The 11,037-nt window shown below is 35.2% G+C and overlaps 1 protein-coding gene across 1 annotated transcript in view; it reads left to right on the forward strand.

Moving 5' to 3' along the window:
- Positions 1-10,623, forward strand: part of LOC138329979 (transforming growth factor-beta receptor-associated protein 1-like) — a 45,991-nt gene extending 35,368 nt beyond the window's left edge. Inside the window, exon 22 of the mRNA XM_069277292.1 lies at positions 8,888-10,623. Within this exon, the coding sequence (XP_069133393.1) occupies positions 8,888-9,029 (142 nt within the window). The 3' untranslated portion in view covers positions 9,030-10,623. The remainder of the gene's footprint in view (positions 1-8,887) is intronic.
- The last annotated feature ends 414 nt before the right edge of the window (positions 10,624-11,037 follow it).

Genomic DNA, 11,037 nt, shown 5'->3' on the forward strand with positions numbered 1-11,037 from the left:
AAGCTCCACATGTAATTAAGTTTAAATAAAGTTAATTATAGCTGATGTGACTGCATGACTCTGATGTAGGCCTTGAACCAATGACCCAGATTGGATGGGCTACCCAGTGATACCTGTATAGTGTTTATATATACACACCTTTACCAATTAGCTACTTTGACCACTTAAAATCTAAGTCTGAAACAGATTTTTCAACAACATCAGCATCATATGTCATCATTAAAGGCTTCCTTCCTATTTATAAGAATTTCTGAGTTATATGTGATGCTGTTATACAAGTTCTTTCACATATCAAAGATCCCCAGAAGCCTTGGAATTTGCAGGGAAGAAATGCTCATTTTTTCCATACTGAAATGCAATCTGAGATTGTTTATCTTGACAGTTTTGTTGGTGTGAGCGTGTCATTGAGACCACACCTAGTATTTAATACTTGGACAAATTCTTTAAAGATTTCACTTGTTTGGACAATCAGACATTAGGTCACAAATATATGAGATCCACCCCCGTAATATATAGCCAATACCATAGACCGGAAATTTGTTAAGAGAGGTTTGTATAGTCTCAATAGTTATAAAATATCTAGGTCAATCATTCAACTCAACAGATCCATTCATCTATTTTTATTTTAAACTCTTCTGTTAGAGTTTAAATGTGCATTTCAGGTGAAAGAGTTGATACCTTAATCAGCATTTTTTATTCTGAAATCAGTTTAAATTTGGTAAAGATGAGGTGTTCAACTTTAATTATCAAATAAAAAGCAGTTTTTTTGAAAATGTTCATGTACAGTAAAGCGACCACTTCTGTGTTAAGACCACTTGCTTAATCAGGCTACTTTTCTAGGGTCACAAATGACTAATTTCAGCACAATTCAACCTGTATATTAAGACCACCCGGCCATAAAGACCATGTTTTCCTTTCTTCCATGGGTGGGATAGAGAAAAAAAAATTTATACACAAGTTTGACTGAAAATGACTAAGGGTTTTATCATAGTAATATGGGAGTGAGTTTCCATACTTCATAATTATTTGGTTTTAAAAATAGTTTGATTTGGTTATTTCAACGTCCATTTAATGATCATTTTAGGCCAGGTTTATGTGTTGAAGGAAAGCTGGATTAGCCAGAGAAAAAATGCTGACCAGCGGTTAGTACCTGGCAAATACCCCACATGGGATTCAAACTCATGACCTAGAGGTGGAGGGCTTGTGATGATATATCGTGACCACTCTATTACCATGACCATCTTGTTGATATATCTATAGTGTTATATTGTGTTATTATCTATGTGTTAGATGTTCAGGTTTTGTTTTGGAAATGTAGTGGGTAATTACCTTTAGTTTGGACACAGCTGGAGTATGTCTGGTAAAGTAATCTAGATAAAACAGTGACCATAAAACATTTTATTACTGTACTCATATACCTTGTTTACTCAGTTTATGATTACATAAACAACATTGCTAACTCATTTTGTAGTCATTAATTATATTGTTTACATACGTGTTGTAGACAAAGACGTCATCATTTTCATATAATTTGTTTTTACATTTGACAACAGGACAAGGTGACAGGTATTTTTTTTTGTAATGAATGTTAAGTCAAAAACTGAGAGCAATCACCTTATAATTGTTTATGTTTGTCTCAGGTTGTAGTATATTATATCTAGAATGTCAAATAGAACAGGTAAATGACCATTAGGTTATATATAGGATATCAGATTGGGCAGGTAAATCTGACCGGTATGTTATAGATATGATGTCAGTTTGGACAGGTAAATCTGACCAGTATGTTATATGTTGGATGTCAGTTTTGCCAGCTAAAGCTTATCAGTATGTTAAAGATAGGATGTCAGATTGGACAGGTAAATCTGACATCCATATTTGACATCCTATCTAGAAATTGGACAGATAAGTCCTACCAGCAGGGTGTATCTGGGATGTCAGTTTGGACAGGTAAATCTGACCAGTATGTTATATAAAGGATGTCATATTGGACAGGTAAATCTTATCAGCAGGTTATAGTAATAGATAGGATGTCAGATTGCACAGGTGAAGCTGATCAGTATGTTAAATATAGAATGTCAGATTAGACAGGTAAATCTGACCAGTATATTAAAGATAGGATGTCAGATTTTACAGATAAAATCTGAACAGTATGGTATAGTTAGGATGTCAGATTGGACAGGTAAATCTGAACCAAATAGGCAGTTGTATTTTATGAAGCTGTAATGTATACAGTTCTTGTTTGGAATCAGTTTTTGGAATAACTGCATCTTGACATTTTATTCAATGAATACTTTATATAAATTGCTATTTCTTATAGGGATGTATCAATGAGATTAATTATAATGCTATGTTGAAATGGAAGGGTTTATAATGTCAGATTAGACAGGCTTATTATTTAATTGCAAATCAGTGAAAGTATTGCAGTGTCGTATTAGACAGGTTTATTAAGACAAATCAGTGATAGTAATGGTATTTCATATTATACAAATTTATGAAGACAAATCAATGATAGTAATACTACATGTATGTCGTATTATAAAGGTTTATTAAGACAAATTCGTGATAGTAATACTATGTCGCATTAGACAGGTTTGTTAAGACAAATATTTCCCTGCACTCATGCCCTACGGAGTGTCAGTTTAAACAGTTTACAATGTGTACAGTTTCCATCAAATTCAATATTAATTAAAACCAAGTATTTCCTCTAGCTGACAAAATCTACCCAGAGTAGTTTGTCAAAGTTATACCTGGCTTTGTGAAGAGGTTGTGAAAGGGCCATGCATGTATTAGAGATAAGGCTTCGTAGTAACGGGCTGTCCCTGATAACATTCTATAGTGGGAGGATCAAGATAGGAAAGGTTTCGTGTAATTTGCTTCCTCAGATTGTGGCTGTCGACAGGTCTGTGTGTGACGGTGACCCAGGGACATTCCAGCCGCGCTAGGACACGTTGATATTTATATTGTTGTGTTGTGTGATTATGTCTGAGGGTGTGTTATCGTAGATGTGCACCGATAGTAAATAAACCTCATCCTTGTACGACCCACCAATCAACATTTGGCTGCAAATAAAATCCTGAACATTTCATCATTACAGGATTTTTACTGCTACATCATTTAACTTATACATTTACCGTGACTCATACATTCTCAAATCATCATCTTCTTTTTTTTTTTTTTTTTTAAAGAATCTTTACCTTAAGGTGATTCACTTGATATGTGAAGGTGTGATACTGAACTTTTACATCAAATCTTTTCTCCCTTGGATCTGTATTTAGTTGGATTTTTCTGGCCCCAGTGGGTGGGATTCATTCAAAGTTATAATAAATATTTGTTAATTTTCTATGTCAACTAATTGAATTTTAAAAACTTATCTTTGTTGAAAAGTTATAAGTACCGTAATTCTTCTGTTACAACAGAACAATGGTTCCAGTGTATACATAGCATAAGGAATAAATAACGACCCACTCGCCCCGGAGATGCAGTATAGTCCTCTACCACAGTGTCCATCTGTCATTCAGTCTGAAACTGGTATAACAAGCATTCCCTAAAGGGCCCTCTCTGATGAAGATAGATAAAAATGTACAAAATAAACCAGTTAATTGTGTAAAGATTCATCTTGTGGACTAACCAACGCATTTTGGAAATACTAATTACAATTTTCAGTTCATAACTTTGAATATTCATCAAAAACATCCCCCCTCCCCCCACATGTAGCTCTCTACGATTCAGCATCTTGTAATATATTGGTATCATGCTATCAAAGAAGGCAGACATCTTCGATTCTTACACTGATCTAATTCATCTGATCAAAAATATTGACACTTAAGGGCAAGGTCATCTCATCATTATATCATGCAAATCTCATACTAATACCATAATTATGTAACAGGAGACGAGAAATTGTAGCGGCAAGACCGGGGCTCGAACCTGGGACCTCCAAGCACTAGCCAGATACTGACTACTGACTGAGCTACATACATGGTCACAGGTGATTGACCCAGTCCAGTTCTGCTACATTGCTCCCTCTTTCCTCCAAGTCTTGGCCCTAAAAACACAACAACTCACAAGTTTGCATATCCCCATTTTATGCTGGAAGTAGGGGTCGATAAGCTTGCCAATTTTGTAACAGAAGAGGAGAAAATGTACAGCCAGAATGGGGCTGTAACCCAGGACCTCCAAACATTAGCCGGAGGCTCTAGATCGATTCAGTCTAATTCCGCTACAAAATATGTTAATCCTGAGAAGATGTATAACAGGGCGTAACATTAGATACAAAGGCACCTGCATATTTTTACATGTATACATACATACATGAACACCAATTATGTCACATATATAAATTGAGCTAAATGGGAATTCTCTCTAACGTGAAGATAAAAGGTGACGATGTGGCATATATTGTACATTTTTTACAATTAAAACCTGCTGCACTACTCCCCACCTTACCCTCTTCAAAATCACCCCAACTGGGGTTCTATCTCCAACGAAGCCTCTAAATTCTTCCATTTGGAATGCACACTGCTACCAAATGTAATTATAAAAAAAATCAAGGGTGAGTTAGAAGTCGACTGTTTTACATAATATGTACACTATTTACATTGGAAACCTGCTACAGATTTTACGCTGACTAAACAGGATTTTGCAACCCTTTCAAATTAAAAAAAAAGCTCTGAAAGTATTTCTTTACACACGGATGAACCTTTCCTATTTTAAGGTTTATAAATTCATAAGCTCTCTTTAAAAAATAGAGAGTGAATGTGACCATATTAGAGCTATCAACAGCTTGTATAGAGCTTTGTGTAAGAGACCTGAATTACTGATTTACCTTAATGAGAAAGAGGGGCCAAGAAGTATAGCTAGGTTTGTCATTGGTCTGGAGGGAATATATCTAATATGCATCAAATTAGCTTAGATATACCGTATTTACTTGTATAAACACACCATTTCCTTTATTATCAAGTTTTAAGGAAAGGATGCATGTTTTATATAATGTATTGTACGGTGTATGTAATGAACCTGTATTCTTTATTCATGGGTGATTTTTATAAACACTGGTTTGATAATGGTAGTGACTTTCAATATTAGATGTATACTAATTACAAGGTAATAGCCATGGGGATGTCGTGGTTATGAATACTCACTCGATGATTCTATCCTCAGAATCACCGAAGCAATATTGCACTTAATTGTGACATCGTTATCCCCTGACGTTCAGTTTCCTGTCCTTGAAATGAAATCGATAAGTGCATTACTGCGTGCCAATTATTCCAGAAGACTTTAGAAAAAAAAATGATAAAGTCTTGTATGACATAAACATTGACTTTATACTCTACATATTTTGAAATGAAATTGACACATGCCGTGAATACAGTCTGGTTTGCTCACTGTAGTTTATTTTTCTATAGTTCAAACACAACCAACTCAATACATATCTCTAAGTATTGAAATCTTACACCCTTCGCTAATTCCACTGTGGATCTGGTATAGAGCAGGAGAAGCTCCATGTAAATGCATTTATGCACAGACAGGTGCGGAACAGGTATTTCATGACAGGTACGCCTGAGGGTTGAATTGAACTTTTACTGCAGGTACATTCACTCCCAGTGGTTGTCAGACATTTCACTCTTGCAATGAAACATTACATCATAGCTCTGCAGTAGGTACAGAATAAAAATTTATATATTAGGTATTAAACATGTTTTCGTTTAAACATGGAGTGGAGTAGCTGCCTTTTATGTCGCTGTCTTGCCATGAATAATGCAGTTTAAGATAAGGAAGCTATAATGAATTCTGATGTATCAAAATTCCCATCGTTGGAAACCCATTTGTAACAAACGATAGAAAGGTGATTTGTGTGTTTCTGGTGATGTGAAATTCCTTAATTTGTGCAACAGATATACCAATTTTGTAATTAACACACACAGAATATTCCTTTATACACAGATTATATTCATGGAAAGCATTCATATAAATTTTGATTAAAAAAAATGCTATTGGTTTATCAGATTCAAATATATTTATGAATCAATGATTATCAATTATGGACCTTTGCTGAGGTCCATATGATGTTATACTACCCTGGTAGAAGAAATAATGACCGAGGGCGTAGACAGAAGTTCATGTGAATCTTAAGTTGTGAAAGAACAGTAAAATCTGATACTACCTCTTGTCTGTACATATGTGTGATCCAATTACATGCTGCCCGTGAGTACTTTTGTACAGGGTACAAACTGGTAACATCATCAGGCCGTGATCCACTTATTGAATTTGACATTTTGTGTGATAGATGTCAAAATCTAAAGTCACAAGATTATCTCAGTAGACAAAAATGTAAAGTCCAAGCCTGATTTTGCCATTTTTAGCTCACCATCATCAGATGGTGTGCTATTCAAATCGCTTTTCATCCGTGGTCCGTCTGTTCTTCCTTCAGTCCGTCCGTTCATTAACAATTCTATTTACCGCTATTTCTCAGAAAATACTGAGGGGATCTTTCCCAAATTTCATGTGCAGGTTCCCCTAGGACCCTAGTTGTGCATATTGCATTTTGGGAGCATTTGGTGTACAAACTGGCCGACATGGATTTTGATAAATGAAGTTTGTTTTGACTATTTCTCAGAAAGTAGTGACATTATCTGTCTCAAATTTTATATGTAGGATGTAGTCGAAGTTTGATGACATAGAAAAGATCCCTCTTTCCTTTGTCAGACATAAATAATTCTTTGGTGGGCGCCAAGATCCCTCAGGGATCTCTTGTTATATCTATAGAAACAAAAAAAGTTTTGTCTATTTTTCCATTATATGTTGTGTGATAAATGGAACCTTTCACTTGTGGCTATGCAATATGAAATTTCTTATACTCCACAAGTACACTTAAATCTCGATAATAAACCACGGCGTATATTCTATTTTGGCAGGCTATCCCAGGCTTGTTATCGAGATGTATATATGCATATAATAAAATACCAACAACACCACAGAATGTAGACTTATAGATGATTTGATATTGATCACATGTCAGATAAAGTCACTTAATACTTTATGGAACTTATACAATAATATTAGGCCTGTAGCATGCTTGGATGGAGGGCTATCAAGTTTGTTCCAATGAATGACATTGACTTTCGTTCTAGAGTATTACAAAGCCACTGCAGTTTGATGACCCTCTGTTTGCAATTAGTTGTCAGGTTACTATAATGAATTTAGATCTTTAAAGCATCATCATTTAAAACGTTAAAGGAGGAATGTGGTTGATTTACTCTATATTTGTTATATTTTGTGATTCAATCCTTACTGTGTTGATATGAAATATGAAATGTGGGTGATTACAAGATTATTTTGTGGTTTGGAAATTTAAAATGATTTCATGGGTTGAGATATTTGTCGATAACTGATGCCATAGCGCTTTGAATAATGTATAAAACAACTTTCATATTACTTAATGTATGTTTTGTAATTTAAAATCACTTTATTGGTTGAAAAATTCTTTATAGCTGATACAAATTGCTTCGTGGTACATTAGCAACCACAAAAAAAATAAATTTCTTCACAACAAAAATTTCATGTTATACAGTATAATTGGGCTGCCGTAGCCACATGGTTAAGGTGTCACCTTATTCTAACATTAGCCATATTACATGTACCCATGTGTAAGGTCGTTGGTTTTTCTCTGGGTACTCTGGCTTTCCCCCACCTCATAAACCTGGAGGTTCATTAAATGACACCTAGCCTTTAAATAAGGCAAGCATTTCACTATATTATGCTGAGATGTTAATGTGTATAGTGAAGGTCACCTTGACATTTTAACCTACATATATGTACAAGGAGTGTGGTACAGGATTTAGGCAATGTGGTATATTTGTCATTTTTCCTCCTTGATTAACAATATAATGAAAAAGTTCATACTCTAACAGGAAGTGTAACCCCTGGAAACTCAAAAACAAATTCTTTTCTGGAGGGATAGTGTGTAACCCAAGCTGCAATATAGGTATATATATGCCTCTGCATGGGAGAACTTTCTTAATTTGATTGACTTACTATAATCTAAAGGTCCTGAGTTTGATCTTGTTGTGAAGACAAAGATAAAATTTGTAAAATTTGGCTCCCCAGTTCCATTCCTTATTAGGTCATCTGACTGACCCAAAAGATAAGGATGACCTATAGCCTTCATGGGTCTTCTGTTGTCATGTGTTGTGTGTCTGTCTGTAAACTTCTTCTCTATAATGGAAAAGGCCAAGGGTACTATGTTGGGTATGTAGCCTGCTGGGATTAAGGGCTACCAAGTTCGTTCAAATGAATGACCTTGACCTTCATTCAGGGTCACACTTCAGGAGTCAAATAAGCTTAAATCTTTATTTTTTGGAATCTGTCGATAACTGAGAAACCTTAGGGGGTGTGATATTGAGCCTTTAGCATGCTTTGTAATTAAAATACCGTATTCGCTGTAATTAGCGTCCAGAAAACTGATGGGGGACACTTCAAGGAACCAAAATGTAAGTTGTGGGCAAAAACCTCTAAGAAGTCAGTAATATTTTAACCTATTCCAAACTCAGTCACTGTTACAGTAAATATGTATATGCCTCTTTTCCTTTGAAATGCATTATTATGTTGTGATTCACATGTAAAAGACTCACAAGTTCACGTAATATGGGATACAATGCAGCTAGATACTATAAGCATCACACAGTTTTCAAACATCGTTAAATCCATGGGATGGGGGCATTTATATAACTTCAACACCTTCTCAAGCAAAGGGAGGGGCACTTACAGGGGGAGGGACGCTAATTACCGCGAATATGGTATGCAAATAAAAATATTATGATACATTTTAAATGTTTGATACATTTAGATTGTCTTCTAAGTAATTCAAGAATCCTCTTTTGTTTTGCAGGATGTGTGCAATGTGTAACCGGGCTTTCAGTGACACATCATTTGTGAGGTATCCCAATGGAGTAGTGACTCACGTTCATTGTGCAAAAAATAAACATGTGTGCCCAGTGACAGGGAAACTTTTCAGCACAAAACAATCTTGATGATCCCGAGTGTGGCACTGGAAGTTCTATAGCAATTTCATCACCGTTTCATGGTGGGAAAATCCTGTCGCAAAGATTTCAACATTCAAAATCCTATCGTAAAAATTTGAAAAATCCTCATTGCAATGATTTCAACACTGAAATATAATCTTATTTGAAAAATCCTATCGCAATGATTTCAACACTGAAAGGTCCAATCACTAAGATTTGAGAAATATTCATCAAAAAGATTTCAACACTGAAAAATCCTCGTCGCAAAGATATAAACACTGAAAATCCTATCGCAAATATTAAACACAGAAAATTGTTATTGCAGAAATAATGATATAGAAAAATCCATGATAGGAAAACTGATGACCTAGTCACATCCCTAATCGTTACTGCAAAAAAAAAATCTTTGGTACCAGGGTGCCAGTGTAAATGACATCAATATGGGGAGAAAATTTGTGAGGATCGTGAATGTTATATAACATGTGTGATAGCTATATAGTGTGATCATTGGAGGGATTTAATTGTAGAGTTAGAATATTACACTAAATGTTAACTGTAAGAAATGGAGCTTATTAGTCCATTATACATTAGTAGCTCAGCATCACCATGTTAGAATTGCCTTTCATCTGTGGCCTGTGGTCCATGATCAGTTTGTTCATAAACAATTTGATCTTTCTTATTTAATATGGAGATTCATCTTCGGACATCCACAAGTCACTGATCTATTATTTGTGACACAAATGGTATGATCTATTGTTAGTGACATAATGAAAGCAAAAATGTGGAAATCTGATGATGAGATAGATTCCATATACGTATATACGTAGTCCTTATTCATGCATATAACATTTTGAGAATGAAAAAGAAGAATCAAAATGTGTTCATCTCCAATTGGAAACAAGATGGCTACATTTAATTGTGTTCATCTTAGATTTTAACAAATGATCATATGATGGAAACTTTTAATCAAGTTTCATAATTTTGTAGACGCCCCTAGGTCCCTAGTTATATATTACATTCAGGGACTGATTAAATCATCAGGCAACCATCTTGAATTTTGATAAATGAAGTTAATTATGATCTGTCTTCCCCAGAAATTACTGTTAGGGTTTTTGGGGTTCTTTTTGTTCCCCTAGGCTAGTTAAACAGATTTGTTTTGCAGATGTATTAAGCCATCTTATGTTTTGACACAGTCGTTTTTTGGAATGTTTTCAATGGATATTAAGAGCAAATAAGAGAGAACTGAATTAAAATTGACTTTATTTGACAGATATATCCTGTAAATCTGTTTTCTTTCCTGGCTACCAAATATCATGATTTAAGTATATCAGACACAGAGATGATGTTTTAGCGGGTTAGATTTAAATTTAAATACCTTTGAAAATAATTGATGGAAAATATCAATTTGCATAAATAAACGTTCATGAAATAACCTTCATTGCAAAACTCACGAAAAATAAAGGGCACTCAAAAGAAAATTTGTTTATATTTAATAATGGTGAGTGCCATCTGGGATTTCCAGTTTTAGGGTAAATACCCTGCCTAGTGAAAAGAGTTAATTTAAAGTTAAAACACGTATCCTGAAATAACATTTTCTTTCGAAAACTATCGTCCGTCGTCCGTCCGTCCGTTGGAAAAGATTCCCAGCAAATATAGCAAGTCAATGTGTTTGTAGCAAATTGGCCAGAAACATCCTTGGGGGAAGGGGAATAGAACTTGTATAAATATTGGCTCTGACCCCGACCCCCCGGGGGCAGGAGGGGGCGGGGGCCCAATAGGTGAAATTGAGGTAAATCCTATAAATCGCTACCTGTCCTAGTGTTCTGCATGGATTGTAACCAAAATTTGGCCAGAAACATCCTTGGGGGAAGGGGAACAGAACTTGTATAAATTTTTGGCTCTGACCCCCCGGGGACAGGAGGGGCGGGGCCCAATAAGGGAAATTTAGGTAAATCCTATAAATCGCTACTTGTCCTAGAGTTCTGCATGGATTGTAACCAAAATTGGCCAGAAACAT

Source organism: Argopecten irradians, chromosome 8, assembly GCF_041381155.1.
Source record: "Argopecten irradians isolate NY chromosome 8, Ai_NY, whole genome shotgun sequence".
Lineage (NCBI taxonomy): Eukaryota > Metazoa > Mollusca > Bivalvia > Pectinida > Pectinidae > Argopecten > Argopecten irradians.